The sequence below is a fragment of the Sminthopsis crassicaudata genome, chromosome 3, assembly GCF_048593235.1.
Source record: "Sminthopsis crassicaudata isolate SCR6 chromosome 3, ASM4859323v1, whole genome shotgun sequence".
Classification (NCBI taxonomy): domain Eukaryota; kingdom Metazoa; phylum Chordata; class Mammalia; order Dasyuromorphia; family Dasyuridae; genus Sminthopsis; species Sminthopsis crassicaudata.
The window spans coordinates 156,596,441-156,622,636 of NC_133619.1; the positions used below are offsets into that span (position 1 = coordinate 156,596,441).

General features: G+C 34.5%; 1 protein-coding gene across 2 annotated transcripts; it reads right to left on the reverse strand.

The window, feature by feature from the left end:
- Positions 1 to 5,341: 5,341 nt before the first annotated feature.
- Positions 5,342 to 25,880, reverse strand: CCDC168 (coiled-coil domain containing 168). 2 transcript variants are annotated; one of them, XM_074299476.1, is made up of 5 exons: positions 25,483 to 25,880; positions 25,146 to 25,182; positions 25,016 to 25,052; positions 14,140 to 14,359; positions 5,342 to 12,088 (listed from the first exon to the last, which is right to left on the reverse strand). In XM_074299476.1, the coding sequence occupies exons 4-5, from the start codon at positions 14,181 to 14,183 to the stop codon at positions 5,416 to 5,418; spliced, it is 6,717 nt and encodes a 2,238-aa protein (XP_074155577.1). In that variant the 5' UTR covers positions 14,184 to 14,359; positions 25,016 to 25,052; positions 25,146 to 25,182; positions 25,483 to 25,880; the 3' UTR covers positions 5,342 to 5,415. The 2 variants fall into 2 exon arrangements, with proteins under 2 accessions (XP_074155577.1, XP_074155575.1); XM_074299474.1 differs by lacking the exon at positions 14,140 to 14,359.
- Positions 25,881 to 26,196: the final 316 nt, after the last annotated feature.

The following is a 26,196-nucleotide window of genomic DNA, read 5'->3' on the forward strand; positions in this document are numbered from 1 at the left end:
AATCATTTTTCAGTCATATCCAACTTTTTTGGGACCCCTTATGGGATTTTCTCGGCAAGCTTACCAAAGTAGGTTGGCATTTCTTTCTCCAGCTCATTTTGTAGATAAGAAACTGAGGCAAACAGATTAAGTGACTTGCTCAGGATCATACAATTAGTATGTGTCAGACGTCATATTTGAACTCATGAAGATGAGTCTTTCTGACTCCAAGCCTGGCATTCTATCCACTTTGCAATCTGGTTGCCCACTCATAGTTCAAGACTATTATTTAAATATTCAAAAAATCAAAGAATTGAAAATATATTTATTAAATTTAGAATAGCAACATATATCATCATCAGATCAGAAGAATTATCATGAAAGAAACCCTATAGCCTCAACTTATTATGGATAAGTATAGAAAGAGAAGCCATCACATAATCCAAGAATCTATGATGGATTGTGTGAAACTTCCTGGGTAGCTCACATAGGTCTCATTATTAGATTTGTATCTAATGTCACTCCTAATAAGAATGTCATCAATTCTTCAAACCCAGCTGTTGCTATCATGTCATATTTATTTAAAGAAGCAAATACGTTGCAGGACACACATTAAAATATTCTGAGATTGTACACACAATATATCTATACCCACTATACACACACTTTTTTTTTATCAGAGAGGCTAACTCCCAGTGAAGAAACTCTCTCTACAAAAATGTTCTGCAACTTTGTCTTAAAAATTCCTGAGAGAGATGGAGGCATTATGTGACTTTTTCAGGATAATATAGCCAATATACATCAGAAAAGAGACTGCATGAAGGAGGAATCGTTTCATGTCTAATTCCCTAATACTGAAATATTGCCTTAGTATTCCAAATCAGGAAAATGTGGATTCCATTCAATGATAATACCACATTGACTTGCAACATTAAAGGTTTCAAGATTTCAGGATATGTCTGTGAAATAGAAAGATTTTTAAGCATATTGTAATTTAGAAAGACAACATGGTATAGTAGATAGAGGGCCAGCCTTGGAGCAGAAATACCCGAGTCCAAATCTTGCATTTGATCTACTGGCTATGTCATTCTGAATAAGTCACTTAACTTCTTGTTGCCTGAGATCATTCTAGTATTATAAGTTAGAGATGAGTTGCTGATGTGCATCAGTGGAAGAAATTTCTCTACAAGGGAAGGAAGGGAAGGGAAGGGGAAGAAGATCTTTCTTAACTACACCCCCATTTCCCTGTGTGTTTACATAGGACATTCTGACAAATTCAACAAATATATGTGTGTATGTGTGTGTGTGTGTGTATGTGTGTGTGTGTATAAAAATATCAAAGATATGAAATTAAAGGATAAGAATGGCCTTATTCTGGCTAGAGCATTTCATTAACAATGATGGTATATTTCTGTTCCTATTTTAGTAGCAGTAACTAATAGAGGGTTTTACTCTCAATACTCCCACAATCAATCCTGCTTACTGTCTCTAAATCTTATTTCCCTATGATCTGTACCAGACAAACTTTTCCATTTTTCCATTATCCATATAATATTATCCTAAGTGTTTCAGTCAACAGGAAAAGGCTCATCATGATCTCCAAGGTCAGAGGCAGGTAAAGATTCCGTAAGCACCCTCTGCATTGCTCAGGGATGACTCCACAGAAAGGAAAGGAACAAATCTAGATTTGACAAAGGGATGAGTCACTGACTGGATTTAGAAGTCTGTAAGCTGCAATAGAGTATTTGATCCTGTTGAGAAAATCTCACAATAACACTGACAGCAGGGGTTGTACGCAGGAACAGGAAAAGTTTACTGATTACAAGGTTGGCTGAAGTCATGTGGCCAGTGCAAATTACCTTAGAAGCAAATGTATAGTTAATTGATAGCTATACCTCATACACTATCCATCTAATAGTATAGCATAATTTTGTGCAAGTTATTCCAGATACATAAGTCACATGCATGAAATATCAACGCATAGTTTAGTTGAATAGAGTCAAATGTAAGCACACATAGGATGTTCCAAAAATCTTAACGCAATCTTTAAGTCAGCATTCAGTAATAAAGCCTTTTTTTCCCCATGGGGAACAGTAGCAGTGTGACTCTCCAAAGTCACATCGAAGGGAAATAGAGACAACAACTGTGATGAATTGAAGATCTGATGCATGGCAAAGCCACAAACCCTTGCCACTTCACTCAGCTCCCTTTGGATGCATATCTGTTTACTGATAAGTATATTGAGAAATATAAAATAATGAATAAATTGAAGTTTAAGTCAAGAGCTCCTGAGTGCTGACTCTACCTCATGTAACCCTAGGAACCTCAAGCAGTACTCTAGGATTTACCTAAGTCATAAACAGATTATGATTTAGATTAATAGAAGGATTCTCTTACCCAAAATATCCCACACAAGGAACACAAATTAAAGAAAAATTACATATGCTAAAAGGACTGTGGGAAAACAAGTGCATTAATTCACAGTAGGTGGAAGTGTAAACTGGTCCAGTCATTTGGTAAAGCAATTCAAAGCTATGCCCAAAAAACTATTAAATTGTACATGTTCTTTGATGCAGCAATACCATTACTATGTCTATAAACCAAAGAGATCAAAGAAAGAGGGAAAGAACTCATACATAGAAAAATTTATAGTAGTTCTTTTTGTGGTAGCAAAGAATTGGAAATTGAGAGGGTATTTCATAAATTGAGGAGTAGCTAAACAATCTATTGCCTACATATGTGCTAGAATACTATTCTGTCATAAGAAATGATAGAAAATATTTCAGAGAAACATGAGAGGACTTGGATGAACTAATGAAAAGTTACAGGAGCATAAGTGACACAATAAAAGCATTCTCAGAAAGACAAACATCTTTGAGTGCTTAGGAACTCTGATCAACACAATGACCAACCACAATACCAAAGGACTTGAGATGAAACTTGTAACCCAGCTCCTGAGAGAGAGGTGATGAACTTAGAATATAGATTGAGATTTAAAAAAAAAAAAAACACGTCCAAAGTGGGAATTTCTTTTGCTTGATTATATACATTTGTAATAGGGATTTCACTTTTCTTGTTTTCTCAATGTAGGGGAGCAGCAGAGAAGGCAGGAAGAAAAGAATGAAGATCTGAAAAGAAAAGAAAATTTAATTAGTTAAAAAAGTCATTAGGGAAACCCTTAATTAAGCAATATTTTAGGGGAAAGATGTAATCTAGTCCAATACCACCCTATACATGATGGAAAAAGCAAACACTCAACCATGGCCCTTCTCCTTCTCAAATTGAACAGTGCTGTCTTAAGAATTAATCCAGATACAAGTGACATCTATTTATGCTACATACAACCACGTATCAGTTTTAAATGGATACTCATACCTATTTCATGTCATAAGTATCTAAATATTACCACGTGAACTATGAGCTTCTTCCAACTTAATCTTCAAACAATCTATGTGTATACTTCAAACCCAGAACTTGTAGTTTTCCAGACTTTGACTCAAATGTTCTTCTCCTCTGGGGTAAATTGAAATGTAATACAACAATTCTTAAATGCTGATTGTCTCACAGTTTCTAAGAGAGTCACAAAAAGTTAATGGCCCTTGCTATTGATGCCATGCCATTTCTTTCTGTTTATAACTTTATTATAGGCAGGAATTTCTAATCCTCTTTCTATTATTTCCTGTTCATTAGCTGAGCATTGTAGAATCTTTGCCCCCAAACCCTTTAACTCTTACAAGTTTGATCCTCAAGTCAGATCAATAAGTGTTTAGTAATTGCCTGTTATATGTGCCAGTTACTATGCTAAGCACCAAATAAAGACAAAAACAGTCCCTGATCTCAAGGAGTTTGCAATCTAATAGAGCAGACAATATTCAAATGACTAAATAAAAATATATATATGTGTATATATATATATATTCTTGCATATACATATACAGAATATGTGCATGTGCACAGGTATGCAAGTGTATATATATTATATAAATACAAATATATAGCACTTATGTGCATTGTGTATGATCGATCATCTGAAAGGGGAGCAGTATGGTGGAATACTGGAAAAGGCTTCCTAAAGAAAGTAAGATTTTAGCTGAGACTTGAAGGAGCTCTGGAAAGCCAAAAGGCAGAGATGAGGATGAAGAACAATGCTGGATGGTGGGCAGCCAGGGAAAATGAGGATGGTGTGCTTTGCATAAGGCACAGTGAGTAGTCTAGTGCCAGTGGAAGAGTCTCATCACTAGTGGAGGCAGATCAGATGCAGAATAAGACTCTCCCTGTTCCAATAACCAGCTTTTTCTCTGTTCTTGCACTTGTCTTAATTATCTATGTTCTTGAATTTCTCTCTTTCCTCAAATTCATGTTCAATATATCCCAAAATCATATTATTTTTCTATCTAGCTCCTCTTGACAATTTCAGTTGATATCAGCTTGAGGTTCCATCAGATAAAAGATGGATCTGTTACCTTAAAAATTGTTTCATGATTGTTTTTAACAAGCATTTACCAAGCATTAAGGACCTACTATGTTCTAGAAACTGTGCCATAGTGCTTTACAAATATTATCTCATTTGTTCCTATGGAATCAACCTGTAGTCTCTCTAAAGATCTATGGCATAAACCCATGATGATTGTACAAAATAAAGATATAATATTCAGTTTTGGAAAGAATCTCCTTAGTCATTTATGCTAATCCACTTATAAAAACTGAGTGAGCTACAGTACCATGCCCAAGATTGTACCAGCAGTAAGTATGAAATTGAGATTAAAACCCTGCTATTCTGCTTAAAAAATCCAATGCCCTTTTCTGCTGTTTCTTCGCCAGAAAATGAGAAAAATTAAAAGGAGGTTATAATCAAATGAGGGATAAAAGATTATATGAGTGTTGCACCATGTAATAAAAAATTAACCAAAGGAAGGATTCAACATGTTAGGGTAAAAAAAAAAGAATTAAATGAAAGACTGAGCTACTAATCACACATCAGAGTAGTAATCCATATCAGGGGAGAGAAAATCAAAACCACTGAGACCAAGGATTCAAGGAACATTTCAAGTAAGACATAGTTACAAAAAAACTGGCTCTATGATAATTACACTTTGATGTTTGACTCATTTTAAGGATGGTAAAATTTTATCAACAGCACATTTAATGGACATTCTGTAGCCTTAGTTCAATTCAGAGTAAATTAGTATCCACTAGAGTACCAGGATTGTCTGTTATTAAGAAGTCATTCCAATGTCATGTCTTTCCTAATGATGTCCAAGAACTCCCAGGCTAAAAGTCTTTCTAACCAGCCCCCCTCCCCCACACCATGTGCGATTTGTACAACCAATTTATTAAACACTCCATTGAGAAAAAATGGGATTTTACTTGGTTTTATTACTTCACAATTTGACAGCATTTACTTCTCATCAATGAGAGGTCTAGATCTGATTTGCATCATTTTTGATGGACCGGGCATAAGTTAAAGGATTCTGAAACTGACTCCAAAAACTTCTTTGATGAATTCCATATTTTCTCTGGATTTGAAAACTTTGCTACCAAGGGAATTCTAAACTTACTCTGTCCAGAAGTATTTTTGGGGATATTCCAGCGAATGGTCTTGGATTTATTCCCTGGAGTATCTGCTGGTGTGCAGGCATAAAAAAAAGGTTGGGTGTTTTTTCTCCTAAAATGAAAATAGTCAATCTCTTGCTGTTTTAAAATTGATTTAGGTTTATTTAAGAAATGCCACTCTGGACTTTTAAAACCAGAGTCATATACTTCTTGCTTTTTCTGTTTCTCTTGACTCTCTGTAAAATTGTAAGAATGGTCAGGTTTCATAGTGTTCTCTTTGGACAGATCAACATTGGGCTTCTTTCCATCTTTATTTTCTACACTCAGAATAATTTTCCCATCATTTGTTTCGAGTTTTAGTTTGATGCCTGGGTCAGTTCGGGAAGCCAAAGGACAGCTTGTATGATTCCGTGTTTTTCTTGAAAGCTTGTCTTCTCTGGGTAATGAATATGGCATGATTTGAGCTTCTAATGGACTATTAGACTTCCAGTAAGGAGAATTAATTTTAGGGTGCAATTTCTTTTTTCTATATTGATGAGCTTTATTGTAAGATGATGTTATGAGGGAGTTGTAACTTCCAGATACTTGGATACTTTGGGGAAATAAATCTCCTTTTTGGTAAACTGGCTTTGTTTTGGTGCTGATTTGGTTTGTCTTGCTGCATTTTTCCAAAGGAATAAATTCCTCTAATTTAAATGGAATGTCAAAATACATTTCCTTCTGATCCTGCCTTAAAGGACCACCATCTGATAAAGGTACATTTTCCCAGGATTTTTTAAAGGTCCTGAAGATCACATTTGGTGTCTGGAAAGGCATTTCTATTTCTACTCTTTTCTTGGGAGGAGGTGGAGATTTTTTTAACTTGGCAGATTTCTGGGAAGGCTTTTCCACTTCTACTCTTTTCTTGGGGGGAGGTGGAGACTTCTTTAACTGAACAGATTTTTGGACATTTTCCTGACATTGAAGGTTAACTTCAGTCTTCTGAGATGAGGCTTTTAAGCTACCACTCTCAGCTTTTGCTTTAACTCCCTTCTTAGTTTCAAAGATGTCACAAATCTCAGATGATGTTGAATGGTCACTGTGGATTTCAAAGAAATCAGGAGCATTTTCAGTCTTCTGAGGTAATGTCTTATGGAAGTCAAATACTATGTCAGTGTTTGTCTGAGCAGTAACAAATTTTATCTTCTTAGGTGTGGCAGGTGATTTACGTGTATTTTTCTGAGGTTCAGGACAAATTTCTATTTTCTGAAAGCAAGATATTTCTGAATCTTCAGAATTATCAATATTTGTTGGTGCATCTTTTGGAGGATCAGGGACAGTTTTAGTCAACTTTGGAGATACTTTTAAATCATTGTTGAATTTCTCTTCTCCTAGAGATTCATGGCGTTTTCTCAAAGAAAGATCACCCTTGTTTTTCTGTGTTAAACATTGAGAATCAAGGATAATGCTGGAACTTTTCCGAGAAAGGGTTTTCCCCAAATTTTTTCTGTCATCCATTGCCGTAGGAATGTATTCAGAAGGACAAGTAGATAGTATAAATGATTTTAATAATTTTACAATTGATGGAGGAATTTTATAGGGGTTCTGCTTTTTGAAAGAGATATGTTGTTCTAATTTCTCCATATCAATGGAAAAGCAAACTTGGTTTTCAACCTTGTGTACAGTTGTACATTTTTTATTAAGCCTAGGTCTGGGCTTGGGTGGCATAGTCAGCTTTGGGGATTGTGTCTCAACGGGAAGCCCCAAGAGAGTCATAAGACATTTGTGTTGTAAATTAAGAATTATTTGATGAAGACATTTGGGGTCCATGAATGACAATTTTGTGCTCCTTGGCTTTCTGATTTTGTTAGTATGAAAAATTGATTCTAATCGAGGTTTTCTTTGGACCTGATTATCTACCATTTTAATGGATTCTTTCACTATTCCAGGAATCATGTTCATTTTGATCTCCAATATTTTAACTAAAAAATGTGTAACAAACTTTCTTAAATCATTAGCTGTGAATCTCTGGAAAACTAGAGGAAACAATCGTCCCTTATTTTCAGCAGATGTATGTGAAGATTTTTGGTTTAACCTTAACTGCATATTGACCTCCACAGCTTGTTTAATGTTCTTATTGATGTAATTTGTGACATTTAATTTGTTAACAATCACTGCTTTCATACTGCTGACAGGGCATAATTCTTTTGTTGTATTCTCACATTTCATTAATTTTGAGGGAATGACATCCTTCTGCTCAGCTGTCACTTTTCTCAAATAACAGGGTAAACTCCTCTTTGTTTCACCCTCAATGAAAAGCGAACAGATGACTCTTTTCACAGAGCTTTCTTCTTCAGGACCATATATGTTTTTTGGAGGACTGGGGAAGAAGCTTTGGGGAAAAGAACTCATAGCTGAATTTGAAAAACGAAGTTTCTGTTTTTCACGAATGTGTGATTCTAATTTCTCCCTAACTTCTTTTTTAATTACTATCACATTTTTTTCAATATATTTAGCTTTGCATTTCTGGTATATCATTTCAGGGATTGGAATTACAGCCTTTGGGATGATTTCTTTTAATGATCTTCGACTATTAATAGGGAGTCCAAGAAGAAACATCAAGTACTTGTGTTTTAAGTTCATCTCTATGGAATCAACTTCTTCCTGGAGCATAAATTTTAATTTTCTACATCTTGGAAATACTCGCCTATCACTGTGAGCTTCTTTTGAAATACATGGTTTGATGAGAGAAGGTAATTTTTGGTAAGATTCAATTGCTATTGTATGGATCCTTCCCTGTTTCAACTCTAGTCTCTTTTTTTGGAAATGAAAAATAAGTTTTGTTTTTTCATTAGCAGTGAGCCTATCAAGAACAGAAATGGAGCATAATTGGGATTTGAAGTTCCCAGGTATTACCGTGCCTTGGCCTTTCTTTCTCCCATTAGGATGTGGGGAAGCCTGCATTTCTTTTTTTACATCTGCTACAATGTGTTCTTGACTCTTTTTCTCTTGAAATGTTTCTTCCTGTGGAAGCTTCTCTCTTTTTCTGTCAATTTCCCAGTTCCTCTCAGAAGGAATTTTTATGTGAGTGTCTAGGGAATTTGGCATTTCTTCACAGACTGAAGGAGGAAATGGTGAATTTTTCATGTCCGATGCTAATTGTGATATTCTCTTTTGAAATGGAACAGGGATGGAGGTGCCTCTAGATTCTGTAACACCTCCAGTTTTTATGTAAGTCTCAAGAGACCTTTTGGTTTCTACTGGAATTGAAAGAGAAAGCAATGATTTTTTCAAATCCAATACTACTTCTACTGATTTCTTTTTAATGGAGCATGGAGTATGTGTGGAGGCATCTATGGAATTTGAAACAGCTTCTGTGATATGAGACTGTAAGGACTTTATGATTTCATCACAAATTGGAGAACATACTGATTTCTTCACATCTTCTAGTGTTTGCACTGATTTCCTTTTAGCTTCAGAAGGAAAGGAAATAGATATGTCTGAAGATTCTGAAATAGTGGAACTCTCAAAAGACTTTTGCATTTCGTCACCAACTGAAGAACATACTAAATTGCTCATATCTGCTATTACTTGTACAGTTTTCATTTTCCTAGAATTTTTGTTGGGTGCACAAGTAAATATAGATTCCAAAACATCTTTTTTTGCTTTGTGGGATGCAGGGGATTTTTTAGTTTTTTCTTCATAATTTAAAGAATTTGGTTCAGCTGGAGGTGAATTGTAAAAACATACATCACTAGACTGTGAAGTGTTATCAGGAGTCTTTGGAATTTCTTCACAAACCGAAGAAGCCACTGTCTCTTTTATATCTTCCACTGGTTGGGCTGTTACAGCTGAGCATGAACAAGGAATGGAGGTAATGTTTGATTCTGAAAAGTCTTCAGTTTTTTTCTGAGTCTCAGGCGGTAATTTGATTTCTTCACAAACTGAAGGACAACACACTGAATTAACATCTGATACTATTTCTACAGTGGTTGTATTTAGACATGTATCTGACTTTGTTAAACTTGTATCAATTTCATTCACTTCACAAGAATCATACTTTTTTATTTTTGGAGAAGGAATTGTATTTTTAACGTCTGCCACTATTTGCATTTTTGTTGTACTTGGACAGGTCATGGGGGCATTGCTAAATTTTGAATCAACTCCATTTTCTACTTTTGACTCAGACTGTTTGATTTCTTCACAAATTATAGGTATACATACTGAATTGTTTTTGTCTTCCATTATTTTTACATATTTGATTTTAATTTGAGAGGAATTAGGAACAGTGGAGTAGATAGAATGTAAAATATTTGTTGCTTTCATGTGGTCCTCAAGTGATCTTTTGATTTCTTCACAACTTAGAAGACATACTGGTGTTTTTGAGTCTTCTGAGATTTCTACTGGTGTTTGTTCAAGTGGAGGTACACAGGGCTTAATGGCATTCCCAGATTCTGAAATAATTATTGGTGAACATTTTTTATCAAGCTTTGTAGTAAACCATTCTTGCTGATTTGCATCATTTCCTTGGGTCATGGAATCTCTGGGGCTATCACACTCCACCAGTAACGGTGTCTTAATTAGTGATTCGTCTTCTTGGCAGGGTGCAGTTTGGAGATTAGCAACCCTTTCTGAGTCAAACAGAGGTTCATATTTGACTTCAATTATTGATGTCTCTGCTCCTTGAGATTGCTCTTGTATTATTCTATTCATGTCTTCTCCTAAATATTCATTTTTCTCCTGTTTTTCACTTTGAAGTGGGGACTTGACAGGAGCAAAAATAGAACAGAGAAAAGATTTTAATACTACTCTTGGCTGCAGGGTCTTCTGCCTTGAAATAAACAATTTAAGCCTTTTTCCAGATCTGGAATATTCATATTCAGGCATGTCAGTTTTATTTGTTATATTCTTTCCCTGTGAATTTGACATTTTAAAACTCTCTGGGTAAATAGCATCATTTATTTTATTTGCATACTCAGGTTGAAATGAAAACTTCTTGGGGAAAGAATCAGAATTCAAAGCAGTTTGAGGTACACATTTGGATTGCTGGGTATCTTGCTTTAGAGCAAGAAAGTCTATCTTATTTGAATATGATAGGCAATCCTTTTCTTTGCTGTTCGCAGTTAATCCTGTTCTGATCATGCCATAGTCTTTATTTGTCTGCTTTTTGATATCTGAGCCTTTTGAAATACATCTAGAGGTATCTGTTGATTTTCTAAACTCACCTTTATTTTCCACTGATCGAGGTATCTTCTCAATTGGCTGTGCATAGGATATTTTCTGTGGTAACTTTTTGCTCTGTACCTGTGGAAAAAACTTAATTCTTGTGTCTCTTGGATTATCTGTATTTGTCCTTATTCTATGTTCACCAAAAGATGAGTTGGGCGCAGAACCTTGTAGAGCTTTCCGGGCTGAATCTGGTAAGACATTCCATGTATTCATTTCACAAGTGCTTTCTGATTTTGCAATGTGCCATTCCAGTTTCTTTCTACTGGCTAATGTACCATAGCCTGGAATACTAAGTAGCTGTGAATATGATTTTTTCTTTGCCTTGATACTCACAACTCTGGGACCCATTGTACTTCTCAAATCTGTCGAACAAATTCCATTTTTATGCCTTGTTTGAGCTGAAATAGGTATACAAGTACTAGGCAACATCGAACGTTTTTTCTGTTCTTCCTCTTGTTTTAAAATTTTTAGGTTCTCCATGATATTTAATATGTGTGTTTTGTCTTTTCTCAGAGATAAAACTGGTGGACTTTCATCTAAAAAGTTAGTAGTGAACTGCTTCCCAAAATAAGCATTTGGGAAATTGGATAAATCTTGGACTTTTATTGATGTTTGGATATTAAAACTGTTTTGAGTCTTATTACAATCATGGGCCTGGCCTGGAGCTTCAGTCTGGACTGAAACTTCAGTTTGAGGATGGAAAAAAATGTTGGGCCTAATATCACCTTGGTAATGAAATAATGACTGTTGGGGCATTTTCTCTCTTTTATAAGAAGTTTCTTCTGATGGGTATGGTGGTGCTTGATTCAATTTTGCAAAGTTTGAGCTTTGATAAGTAGTTTTAATCTTTATCACAGGCTGAGATTTTGAAGGGATTTGATTTCTCAAATTCTCTTCTAGAAGCCTGATTTGGTTTCTGGGAAGATATAAATGAGCTGAAGGGCATGGTGTCAGGTCTAGATCATCATTTTCTAATGTCACTTTGGATTTTCTCAAAAAGTTATGATCAGAAGAAAACCGTACATTCTTATTTTTATTTACATGCATTTTCCTTATTGGTAATAATTTTCTTGATGAATATGGAAGTGTTTCAAACATAAGATGAGAAAATCTTTTCTGGTTAGAAGGGCGCTTCCTGTGTACTGAATTTAAAAATGAAGAAGATGAAATAGCCTCACTTGAAAATGACAGCCAGCTTCCACTGCCACTAGGCCAACTTAATTGGCTTTCATTATCACTATTACCAGACCATGTTTCATATGAAGTTGAAAGCATCTCATTAATGATGTATTCTGTATTCTGGGGGTCAAGTGAAGACAGAAGTTGACTCCTTGATAAAGATGCAAGCCTATAAGAAAATATAGAATATTACATAAAGTTACACTTGGCATATATTTTTTCTAGTTATGTCCTGATTAAGAAAAAAAATATGAAAATCCAAATTTGCAAAACTACTAAAGCAAGGAGCTGAATTACATTACAAAAGGATTTGCTACTCATTCAACAAATCAGTTGACTAGGTGAAAGGAATTATTTTATAAATTTCCAAGAATTTATTTTCCCCTTACCAACATAATAAGGTCTTTAAAATTAGAGAATTAGAGTCCTCCTACCTCCCAAACTATAGGTTAAGATTTAGGACGGGAAGACAGCATAGTATAGTGAAATGAAATTAGAGTTTGATCTTTGGTTCAGTTTTAATTTATATCATGGGTTGGAGTTTTGGTAAAATTTTATTTTTCAGGTTATATTCTAGAACTCTATTATATAATTTTTCTTTGATCATAACAAATTTTGGAGGATACAAACAGAAAGAGGAAAAGCCAGATTTTTTTTTTTTACTATAACTGCTATTTATATCATCCTCATCTTGATTCAACTTCTAGCTTTGATACCTATTAGCTGTGTGATTCTGGGCAAGTCATTTCACTATTCTTAATCCTGATTTTCTTAATTATGAAATGAAAAAAAATAATATTTGTACTATCTATTTCCAGGAATCCTGTTTTTGATTACTTTTAAGACACCGTATTCAATGTGAGTTATTGTTGTTGTTGCTTTCCATGATCTTATTTGGAGTTTTCTTGGCAAAAATACTAGAGTGGTTTGTCATTTCCTTCTCCAGCTCAATTTACAGATCAGGAAATTGAAGTAAGCAGGGTTAAGTCACTTGTCCACATCACACAGCTAGTACATGTCTGAGGCCAGATTTGGACTTGGACTCTCCTGACTCCAGAATCAGCCTTCTAATTATTGTGCCAACTAGCTATGAATGAACTCTTATTGCATAAGTAGAAAATCTAATGAATTTTAGTGGAAAGCTGCAGTTTTGTGAAGTACAAAGAGAAATGGACTTGCTCAGAAAGATCTATGATTGCAATTCTAGCTCTGTCATTTAAATGACTTTCTATAAGTCATTAACTTCTACAGATCTCATTTTTCTCATCTATAAAACAAAACAAAAAAAAAACTTGCATTATTTACCTACTTGGCAGTTTTACTTCTTTTTAATTAATTAACTTATTTTTACCAGGCAGTTTTTAGATACTATGGTGAATAAATTGCTGGACCTAGAGACAGGAAGACCTGAATTCAAATTCTGCCTCAGACATTTACTAACTTGTATCATTTCTAGGCAAATCATTATCAACTCTGTATGCCTTAGTTTCCTCACCTGCAAATTTGGGGTGATAAAAGCACCAACTCCCAGAATTATTGTAAGGATCAAATGAGAACATTTTTAATGATTTTGGGGTGGGTGACTTGCCCAGGGTCACACAACTAGTATGGGTCAAATGTCTGAAGTCAGTTTTGAACTCAGATCTTCACGACTGCAGGGTCACTGTAAAAAAAGATAACTTTTTAAAAGAGTTTTGCAAATCTTTAAGGCTATGTTAATGCTAGCTACTTCACTAGACTATTGTGAGGACTGAGTGAGATAATGTTTGTAAACCATAAAAAATTTTATAGGTCATAAAGACAAAGGGCAAAGCTCCTTTCAGCCTTTAAGTGCCACATGTGGGCTGAATAGTTCACAATGATGACCTTGCCCCTTGTACTTAGCATGGTCTCTTTGTGCTTTTTTCCCTTTACTCATTAAAATAAAAGAAGATGCTTAGGATAATAAGAGGAGAGAACATTGAGCCTCAGAGTTATTGGGTAGTTTTTGTGCAAATTGCCACTAACAGGTTTATTAGTGTCCAGAAATAAAAATCTGAAAAATCTAGTGAATGTTGTTCACACAAGTTTTCAAGTGAGGTCTCTGATAAAGAGACTAGAGTCTTCACCAAGAAGAACCCAAAGAGAGATACTATAGGAGGCAAAGCCAAGATGGAGGAGTAAAGGCAGAGACTTGCCTGAGCTCTCCCCCAAACCCCTCCAAGTATCTAATGAGCTAACTTTTTTTGGTATCTTCTTTTCCAAGTTGTTGATTCATTTTTCATGATTTTCTTGCATCACTTGCAATTATCTTCTCAATTTTTCCTCTACCTCTCTTTTTGGATTTTCAAAATCCTTTTTGGGATCTTCCATGGCCTGAGACTATTTCGTGTTTTTCTTGGAGGCTTTGGATGTAGGGTTGTTCTCTGTATCTTCTTCTGAGTGTATTTTGAACAAAATCCTAGGAGAGCAGAACCCACAAAAAGACAGAGTGAAACAATTTTCCGGCCCAAGACAACTTAGAAGGTTGGCAGAGTAGGAGTGGAGCACAATCCAGCATAGGCTGTACCAGCAAGGCCTGGCCACAACATACCAAGAGCAGGCCTAGGGAGCCACTTAATCAGCCCTGGCAGCAGATGCTTCCAAAGCTCTCAGGCTATAGACAGTAAGGGGATCAAACAAGTGGTCAGAAAGAGATTACAGGGATCTCTTTGCTAGCAGTTAGGCAGGATTCTATTTTTCTTTGCCCCTATTCAGATCCAGATCACAGTCCTGAGTGGCAGTCCAGTGTGAGGAGAAGCACAGGGTACACCAGAACTGTGGTCACAATGGATAAGGGAAAGGAGTGCTTGTGGTCACAAGCTAGGAAAGGAGTAAATACTTCTCCTTAGATCTTACTATTTTGGAACAACTGAAAACTTACAGGTCTTTAGAAGTATCTCTGAAAACAGTTGCACAAAATCCTGAAGCTTGGGACAGTGCACCTTTCATGCTGAAAGCAGAGCACTACTTCAACAAAAAGTTAAAAGTCAAGTAAAAGACTTGGAAAATGTACAAACAGAAAAAAGAAGTCTGACCACAGAAAGTGACTATGGTGACAAGGAAGTTTAAAACACACTCAGAAGATAAAGAGAATGCTCCTTACAACCAAAGCCTCTAAGAAAAATATGAATTGGTCTCAGGTCATAGAAGAGCTCAAAAAGGATTTTGAAAATCAAATAATAGAGTAGAAGGAAAAATTGGGAAAATGAAGAGGATAATAATAGCAATAATACACATATTTCTTTTTATCACAAAATTGTGAGGTTCTTATGATAAAAGGTAGGCAAAGCAGTTTGCAGATCTTAAACTTGCTATATAAAAATGTCATTTGTAGAAGACAGGAATACTTTGTCTAAGTTGCCCAAAAGGATATGAATTTAGAAATGTTATGTTTTAACTATAAAATAATCACTATTATAGGCAACTTTAGCAGATAAACTAATGAAGATTGCTTAGTTTGTTACTCCATCATCACAATCTGACTGTCCTATATACCTTTACTGCTTGAATATTATTAGTACCACAATAACCAGATTCATTTACCCACCTAGAGTATTAGTGCCATATCTGTAGGGCACTAGATATATAAGGGTCCCAAAATATTGTTTTGGGGTATTATAACAGGACCCAGTCAGAGGCTCTAAAGTGAGTCTTATTACTTGATACAAAGTTGTTACTTTGTTTTGTTTTAAATATACTTTGCATTCCAAAATAGTCAAGGGAAATAATAAAATTGTACTTCCTTTCAAAATGTTTTATTTGAACTTTTCACTACAGAGATGCCTCAGAATTGCTATTTTAAAATTCTCTGTCCTACAGATTTTTGCCCATGTCCATGATATGATTAGAAAATCTCTCAGCACAAGGAGGTTTGGTATAAATGTTTTAGGTAGTAAGGGATGCTAAGATGGGGGAATCCCTAAAGTAAAAGGTAGTATATCCTCCTTCTACCCTCCTTTAATCTGGGATAATTTTCAGATGCCATTACAGGGAAGAGATCATATGAGATTAAGGAGCTAAGACTTTTTCAAGACTAAGGTGGTGATGTCAGGAGTGGAAAAGCAGGAAGGAAGGGAGAACAAGTTTCTATGTTCACCAAACTAAGACAGAAAGCCATCCAACAAGAAGTCTAGGTAGCAGATAAAACATAGAACACAATCAGAGTGATGGGTCTAAGGCAGAGACTCTTAATCTGAAGTCCACAGAAACCCAAGAATTCAGTAGATGGATTTCAGGGAATTTATAAAAACTTGAATGGGGAAAGATAATTTTTTCCCATTAATCGCTATCCAAAATTTAGCATTTCCTTCAATTATCAATTTAGGCAACAAACATTCTGAGAAATCTGGATTCACTAAACTGACAAAAAGAGGTCAATGGTACTAGAAAAAGATTAAGAACTTCTGGTTCTACATTTTTACAGTTAAAGGTTCTGATAAAGGACTCAAATATATAGAGAATTGACTCCAATTTATAAGAAATCAAGCCATTCTCCAATTGATAAATGGTTAAAGAATATGAACAATTTTCAGATGATGAAATTGAAATTATTTCTACTCATATGAAAATGTGTTCCAAATCACTATTGATCAGAGAAATGCAAATTAAAACAACTCTGAGATACCACTACACACCTGACAGATTGGCTAAGATGACAAAAAAAAAAAAAAAAAAAAAAAGATGAATGTTGGAGGGGATAGGAGAAAACTGGGACCTTGATGCATTGCTGATGGAGTTGTGAACGAATCCAATCATTTTGGAGAGCAATCTGGAACTATGCCCAAAAAGTTATCAAACTGTGCATACCCTTTGATCCAGCAGTGCTACTACTGGGATTATATCCCAAAGAAATACTAAAGAAAGGAAAGGGACCTGTATGTGCAAGAATGTTTGTGGCAGCCCTTTTTGTAGTGGCTAGAAACTGGAAAATGAATGGATGCCCATCAATTGGAGAATGTTTGGGTAAATTATGGTATATGAATGTTATGGAATATTATTATTCTGAAGAAATGCCCAGCAGGAGGAATACAGAGAGACTTGGAGAGACATACATGAACTGATGCTGAGTGAAATAAGCAGGAGTAGGAGATCATTATACACTTCAACAATCATACTGTATGAGGATGTATTCTTTTTTTTTTTTTAATTTTAGTATTTCTTTTTTTTTATTTTTTTATTATATATATATTTTTATAATATTATCCCTTGTATTCATTTTTCCAAATTATACCCCCCTCCCTCTATTCCCTCCCCCCGATGACAGGCAATCCCATACATTTTACATGTGTTACAATATAGTCTAGGTACAATACATGTGTGTGAATATCATTTTCTTGTTGCACAATAAACATTAGAATCCGAAGGTACATGCAACCTGGGCAGACAGATATTAGTGCTAACAATTTTCATTCCCCTCCCAGTGTTTCTTCTCTGGGTGTAGCTACCTCTGTCCATCATTGATCAACTGGAAGTGAGTTGGATCTTCTTTATGTTGAAGATTTCCACTTCCATCAGAATACATCCTCATACAGTATTGTTGTTGAAGTGTACAGTGATCTTCTGGTTCTGCTCATTTCACTCAGCATCAGTTGATTTAAGTCTCTCCAGGCCTCTCTGTATTCCTCCTGCTGGTCATTTCTTACAGAGCAATAATATTCCATAACCTTCATATACCACAATTTACCCAACCATTCTCCAACTGATGGACATCCATTCATCTTCCAGTTTCTAGCTACAACAAAAAGAGCTGCCACAAACATTTTGGCACATACAGGTCCCTTTCCGCTCTTTAGTATTTCTTTGGGATATAAGCCCGGTAGTAGCGCTGCTGGGTCAAAGGGTATGCACAGTTTGATAACTTTTTGGGCATAGTTCCAGATTGCTCTCCAGAATGGCTGGATTCTTTCGCAACTCCACCAGCAATGTATTAGTGTCCCAGTTTCCCCACATCCCCTCCAACATTCATCATTATTTGTTCCTGTCATCTTAGCCAATCTGACAGGTGTGTAGTGGTATCTCAGAGTTGTCTTAATTTGCATTTCTCTGATCAGTAGTGATTTGGAACACTCTTTCATGTGAGTCGATATAGTTTCAATTTCTTCCTCTGAGAATTGTCTGTTCATATCCTTTGACCATTTATCAATTGGAGAATGGTTCGGTTTCTTATAAATTAGGGTCAGTTCTCTATATATTTTGGAAATGAGACCTTTGTTAGAACCTTTGTTTTTAAAAATATTTTCCCAATTTGTTACTTCCCTTCTAATCTTGTTTGCATTAGTATTATTTGTACAGAAACTTTTTAGTTTGATGTAATCAAAATCTTCTATTTTGTGATCAACAATGATCTCTAGTTCTCCTCTGGTCATAAATTCCTTCCTCCTCCACAAGTCTGAGAGGTAGATTATCCTCTGTTCCTCTAATCTATCTATTATCTCCCTCTTTATGCCTAAATCATGGACCCATTTTGAGCTTATCTTGGTATATGGTGTTAAGTGTGGATCCATATCTAATTTCTGCCATACTAATTTCCAGTTTTCCCAACAGTTTTTTCCGAATAATGAATTTTTATCCCTAATGTTGGTATCTTTGGGTTTGTCAAAGATTAGGTTGCTATATATGTATCCTTTTTTGTCCTTTGTATCTAATCTGTTCCACTGATCTACCGGTCTATTTCTTAGCCAATACCAAATGGTTTTGGTGACTGCTGCTATATAATATAGCTTTAGATCAGGTACACTTAGACCACCTTCCTCTGAGTTTTTTTTCATTAGTTCCCTTGCAATTCTCGACCTTTTATTCTTCCATATGAATTTTGTTGTTATTTTTTCTAGGTCATTGAAATAGTTTCTTGGGAGTTTGATTGGTATAGCACTGAATAAATAGATTAGTTTGGGGAGTATTGTCATCTTTATTATATTCGCTCGGCCTATCCAAGAGCACTGAATGTTTTTCCAATTATTTAAATCTGATTTTATTTTTGTGGCAAGTGTTTTGTAATTTTTCTATGAGGATGTATTCTGATGGAAGTGGATATCTTTGACAAAGAGAAGATCTAATTCATTTTCAATTGATAAATGATGGACAGAATCAGCCACACCCAGAAAAAGAACACTGGGAAATGAGTGTAAACTGTTTTGCATTTTTGTTTTTCTACCCAAGTTATTTTTACCTTCTGAATCCAATTCTCCCTATGCAACAAGAGAACTGTTTGGTTCTGCATACATATATTGTATCTAGGATATACTATAATATAATTAGCATGTATAAGACTGCCTGCCATCTAGGGGAGGGGGTGGAGGGAGGGAAGGGAAAAGTCTGAACAGAAGTGAGTACAAGTGATAATATTGTAAAAAAAAAATTACCCAGGCATATGTTCTGTCAATAAAAAGTTATAATACTAAAAAAAAAAATTTTTAAAAGAACTTCCGGTTTTAGATGTAAGATAATCAGACCCAAAGAATATGGATTAGACTGCTGAAATTTCTTTTGGGGGGGTCCTAGGTCACTCTTCTAATCCCATTCCTCCTGTTGTACAAAGGCCTAAACTGCTTAAGAGTCAATAGTTAGATCAACTTTCTAAGAAGATAGATCCAATTGTGCAACAAGTGCACTTGAATCAAAACCTGATCAAAGATGGCAAAGTTTATAAGGGAGGAGAATGTAAGGCAGAATTGACCAATGAGAACAAAGTCCTAGAAGCATGCATTTTTGGTAAGCCTGTTGCTGATATAATAGCAGTAATGAGAAATGAAAAAAAAAAAAGTGACCATGTCATCTTAAAACTCTTAGTAACAAATAAAAGTAATGCTTAGTATAGTCAGATATGCATTCAAAACTTTCAAAAGCAGATTTCAAAATGATTGCCATGGTTCTGTGCGACACATTTGAACCTCTAAGAGAATTAGGAGTTTCTAGAAAACAAAATTCTGACAACTTAATCACAAATTATTCCAAAGAAGTAAAAGGAAGCCATTTTAAGAAGTGTTCATTTCATATAAACAGTAAAAACAAAAATACAAAAAACAATAAAACAAATCAAATTTAGCATATATAAAATTAAATGGAAATAATAGTCTGAATTTATCAATCAAAAATCAAAGAGTTAATGCATTTTTAAAAACAAAATCCCAGAAATTTGTGTGACTGCAAAAAAAATTACTCCTGAAGAGACTTTAGAGCACTTTGCATAGAAAGGAATACCTGAAAATTTTGTCTGGACCCTCAGGAAGTTGGTTCAATGTTGTTTTCTCACCTGAAAGGGAGGTGGTTCCCAGTTCCTAAATATCTATAGGAAGAGTTCCAACTTATCTGGAAAGATTGACAAAGTTCAGGTTTCCTTCTGAAATAGAAAGCTAGATCTTTGTCTTTTTCTTTATTACCAATTATTTATTGAGTTGGAGGGAAGACTAATTCCAGAGTAAGCCAGGCCCTTGGTAAGCACTCAGCAAGTAAATAAATGGTGAACTTCATAAAAATTTTTTGCCTATACATGTAGGATTATATAGATTCTGGACCATAGTGACTGTTTCCTATGTAGCATTTGGAAAGCAAGAAAAAGGACAATGCTTAAATCACATCAGAACTTTAGGAGACTGTTCTGGATTGGGGATAGGAACATGGTTAACTAAATACATTTCAGTCAATTTGACCAAAGATGGCATATTTCATAAGGGAGAAGAGTGTAAGGAGGAACTGACCAGTGAGAAGCTAATCCTAGAAGCTCACGCTTCTGGTAAACCTGCTTCTGGTAAGCTGTCCTTATATTTCCTATGCTCAGGGGAAATCTTTTGTTCACCATTTGAGTTCATTTTCTCCCTCTTCACAGTCTTAAACTCTTTTTCTCTTTTGTCCAAAGAAGACTCTTAGATAATTAACAGTAAAATCTTTTTCTACATTTCAGGACTACTCAGAGAACTGCCAAATCCACAAACTGACTATTTGAAAACATATTCAGATAAAGAATATATCTGTTTCCTACCTCCTTATTAAATGAGGAAAAAAATGCCTTTGAGATAGCTGCTGAGCTGGTATTACATATACAAAGGCTCCAAAGCAGGTTTAATTAGTTCTCAGATATAAGGCTTGCTCTATGAGTTCAGGATTATTAAGAATTGTGATGTGGAAGAATATTAGATGCTCATGGATAGGCTGAGCTAATATAATAAAAATGACAATTCTACCTAAATGAATTCAGTGCCATGCCAATCAAACTGCCAGGAAATGATAGAATTAGAAAAAATAACAAAATTCATCTGGAAGAACAAAAGATCAACAATTTCAAGGGAATTAATGAAAAAAAAAATCAAAGTGATCTGGCTGTACCAGACCTAAAAGTATATTATAAAGCATTAGTTATCAAAACCATTTGGTATTGGCTAAGAAATAGAGTAGTGGATCAATGGAATAGGATAGATTTACAGGATACAATAGTCAATGATTAGAGTAATCCAGTGTTTAATAAACCCAAAGACTCCAGCTTCTGGAATAAAAACTCATTATTTGACCAAAATTACTGAGAAAATTGGAAAATAATATGGCAAAAACTAGGTATTGACCAAGACCTAACATCCTATACTAAAATAAGGTGGAAATAGGTTCATGATTTAAACATGAAAGGTGATACTATAAGCAAATTAGGAGAACAAGGGCTAGTCTACCTGTCAGATCTGTGAAGAAGGAAAATTTATGGCCAAAGAAGTAGAGAACATTATAAAATGCAAGATGGATAATTTTGATTATATTAAATTAAAAAGGTTTTGTGCAAACAAAACCAATGCAACCAAGATTAAAAGGAAAGCAGAAAACTGGGAGAAAAACCCAAGGGTTCTGATAAAAACAAAATTTCTAAAATATATAGAGAACTGACTCAAATTTACAAGAATACAAGCCATTCTACAATTGATAAATGAGCAAAGGATATAAACAATTTTCTGACAAAGAAATTAAAGCCATTTCTAGTCATATAAAAATGCTATAAATCACTATTGATTAGAGAAATACAAATTAATATAACTCTGAGGTACCATATCACATCTTCAGATTGGCTAAGATGACAGGAAAAGATATTAATAAATGTTTGAGGGGATCTGAGAAAACTGTGACACTAATACATTGTTGTTGGAGTTGTGGACTGATCCAACAATACTGGAGAGCAATTTGAAACTATGTATACTATTTGATCCAACAGTGTTTCTACTGGGCCTGAATCCCAAAGAGATTATAATAAGGGAAAAGGATCCACATGTGCAAAAATATTTATAGCAGCTCTTTTTGTAGTGGCAGGGAACTGGAAATTGAGTGGATGACCATCAGTTGGTGAATGGCTGAATAACTTTTGGTATACAAATGTAATGGAATATTATTGTTCTAAAAGAAATGATCAGCAAACTGATTTTGGAAGGACCTGGAGAAACCTATATGAACTAATGGCAAGTGAAATGAATAAAGCAAGAGAACATTTTACACAGCAACAACAGGATTATGTGATGACCAGCTGTGATGGATGGACTTGGCTCTTTTCAACAATGAGTTGCTTCAAGCCAATCCAATAGACTTGTAATAGAAAGAGCCATCTGCATCCAGAGAGAGGACCTATGGGGACTGAATGTGGATCACAACATAGTAGTTTTATCTTTTGTTGTTGTTGTTTGCTTGTTTGTTTTTTAACTCATTTTTTTTCTTTTTGATCTAATTTTTCTTGTGCAATATGATAAATATGGAAATATGTTCAGAAGTGTGGGTAATCTAGGCACAGTTCCACCAAGGCTTTAGGATCTCCCCATGTTAACAAACTCCTCCTATAACCTCAAAATTTACATGTCTTTTAATATAATTAGCACAATTTAAAAATTACAAATAATAATGGTCGAAATAAAACTTTTCTTGTCTTAATAACAAAGGGGAGAATAGCATTCATTCCAGGCAGGTAGAGACCCTTGTGCAAAAGCAAGGAGGTAAGACATAAAGCTTGGGAACTATCAAGTAAACTAGATTGTCTAGAAGGTAGAACTCTAGTAGAGAAATATGAAATGAGTTAGAATGGATGATGAAATCATATGCTTATGGGCCTTAAATGACCTGCTATGAATTTGGGACATGAAATCAAAAGCATAACTGAACAAGTTAACTTTGGCCAGAAAAGCCACTTCTTCTGAAGTAAAAGACCAGAAGGAAAGCCTAGGAAAAAATCCCAGGAGCTTTAAAGTAAAGAGGAATGGAAGCTAAGAGACCTCTCTCTTTAGATGGCCCAATCTCCTCAGATATTGCAGGAGGCAATGCCATGTCACCTACTAAGGGGTACCATCTCATGCCTTATCTTCCTTTAATTGCTAAATATCTTCAACTTATTATCTACACTTATTGCTTCCATTTTCTCACTATCCACATAATTGAAATCTGGCTTCTCTCCCTTTTACCCAACTTAAACTATTTTCTCAGAGCTTACTAAGGAAGTCCTAATTATCAAATGCAATAAACTATTCTCAATCATTATCTTCCTTGACCTTTCTACACCAAACCCTCTCCTCTGATTCTCTCTTATTTACTCTATTTCTGACAACTTCTTTGCATTATCCATGTAATCATTTAATTTCTAACTCTTTTACTTGTTCTTGTCATTCCCGTAACTTAGTTGTTTCCAGTGATTCTTTCTTTGGTCATCTTCTTTCCTTGTTCTACATCTCCTTCCATGGTGATGTCATTATTTCTACAACTTTAACTATTATCTTAAGGTATTCCCAAATTTACATCACCAGGCTAACTTTTCTCCAAGTCCCAGCACTAAAAATCAAACATATCTAAAACTAAAATGATCCTCTTTCCCCCTAAATTTTCACGATATCATTTGGCTCTTTTATTCTATCCTTGTCTATTCTCTTGGAAACAATCAAGGAGGTAATGACCACATTATAATCAATATGAATAATGTATAAAAATATATATGTATATATATATACATATATAATATGAAGTGTTGTATCTGAAATTAAAGATAACAACAAAAAAGAATATAATCTTATATGGGATTAAAAAAAAGACAACTTTGCAAGCAAAAGATGGGGAAGTGTGTCTAGGTAACATTTCATCTAGAAAAAATGTGGATATTTTAATAATAATCACTATTATTTGTGTAATACTTTAAAAGTTAGCAAAAAGCATCTTACATGTGTTATCTTTTTTGAGCCTCACAGTAATCCTGTAAAATGGGCACTATAAAAGTATCATTATAAACATTTTGCAATTGAAGAAATGAGGTTCAGAGAAATTAAGAATGGTTAAGATATTTAGTAAATTTCAAAAATGGGATTTAAACACATCTCTTTCCTGATTCCAAGACTAATTAATGCTCTCTTGACTATGCTTCTTTAACTCTTATTTTGGCAAAATGTAGATAATGTGAGATGTGGTAACCAAATAGCTTTGGTAAGCTACAATGATATTAAAAGAGGTCTAAAGTCTTGTACTAGAAAATGTACTGAAAGATATGAACCAGAATAGTATAAGTTTGGTTGAATATGTTATGAAAATTAGTTGAATGAGTGGAAATCTTAGAAAAAGACAAAACTTAGAGAAATGATAGTTATACTCAAATATGAAAAAACTTGTCAAGTAGGAAAAAAATTAGATTTGGTTTACTTATTGCCAGAAGGCAAGACAAGGATCAGTAGGCAGAAATTTCAAAGTAAGATAGATATAGATATTTGAAAAATAGCATTAAGACTGCCTCAGGAGGAGGGGAGAAAGTAATGATTCGGAAAATAAAAAATGATTGCTTTTTTTTTAAAAAAGTAAATAGGCTTATTTTTAAGTTATAGTGCAGCTATACAAGCCATTATTTATCCTTATAATTGTTATTTTTCTTGTTTTATATATATATATATGTAAATATATGTATATATTTACATATATATATTTATATATATATAATAATTTTTATAATTACATCCCCAAACTCTTGAAAATGGAAACTTTTTTGAAAACAAAAAACATGATTTTTTAAAAAACAAACAAACAAAAAAAGATTAAATTTGACAAAGAATAGCTAATACAGTTTAAAATGCCAAGATATTTCATTTACCTTCTTTTTGGAGGTAATTGAGTACGTGGCCAGTTCTCTATAGGTAAATAGGAGAAAACAACAATTAATAAGATGGCACAATTAGGGTTTTATGTCAAATAGAAATTTAGTAAATTGGCAGCATATTTACCATATCCAAAGTTTTTCAGAAAAGTATTTTCTTCCTCCTGTTTCAAATAAGAAAATGATAGGTTAGAATAGTAAATCAATATGCTTAATTGTTTTCTATTTTTTTAACTGGAAGTTGATATAGACCTGTAAGGAGTAGGGGCACATTGCTTATTAATAAGCAATAGGCTCAAATAAAGTATATAAGTGAAAAATAATGACAAAAATATCAAGATTTTTTAAAAGATGCAAATCAAGATGTCTGACTTGGACATTTAACAAAATGTTTTTTTAAAATTTGGAAACAATAAACAATAAAATAAACCTACTCTCCTTTAATTCATCACATTGACTCTTACCTCCAAAGAATCTGAGCTGCTCTCTTTCTGGATCTTTCGTTCTGAAAGCTTTTTATGACAAATCCTACAAAGTTCCAGTAGGAGTAGCTCAAAAGTAATTACAAGGAAGGTCATAAAAAAAACAGCCTTCCAGTCATAGTCAGAACCCCAGGATTCAAGATAGTCCAATAACTTAGCAGCTGTTTCTTTTTCCATTATTGTTATCTCCCCTTTCTTCACTCAACAATATCAGGTTTTTTTTTAGAGTAATATAATGTTTATAATGTTTGGGGTCGGTGTTCCATTCTTAAGTCCTCAATTAGAATGCCTGAAAATATTCATAGTTGGAATAGCCATTTTTCATAACCACAGTCAGAGCTCTGTCAGAGGGAAGTATCCCTACAACCCATTGTGCTATCAAGTGTAACAGTGACTGGCCTTGGCTTTGACTGCAGTGAGAAACGTGTCATAGTGGGACTAACTGAGCTCATATCAAGTGACTCTAGCCACTAAGAAAACTAGATTTTAGGGAGACATTCGTTACCATTGACCACCTGGTTTATCAAAATCTTGAAAACAAGCCTTATTGACTTCAGAAAATATCACGAGACTTTTCTGTTGTTATTTTTTAGTTGTTTTAATTCATGTTTGACTTTTTGTGACTCCATTTGGGATTTGCAATGATACTGGAGTGGTTTGTTATTTATTTTTCTAGCTCATTTGACAGATGAGGAA

Bases quoted from the DNA above. Each gene is read 5' to 3' on its own strand.
- CCDC168 (XM_074299474.1), bottom strand. From the start codon at position 25,677: ATGGAAAAAGAAACAGCTGCTAAGTTATTGGACTATCTTGAATCCTGG. The intron at 25,053-25,145 runs GTAAATATGCTG...ATTTACCTATAG, and splicing joins TCTGAAAAACTTTGGATATG to AGAACTGGCCACGTACTCAA. The intron at 12,089-25,015 runs GTAAATGAAATA...ATTTTCTTATAG, and splicing joins CAATTACCTCCAAAAAGAAG to GCTTGCATCTTTATCAAGGA.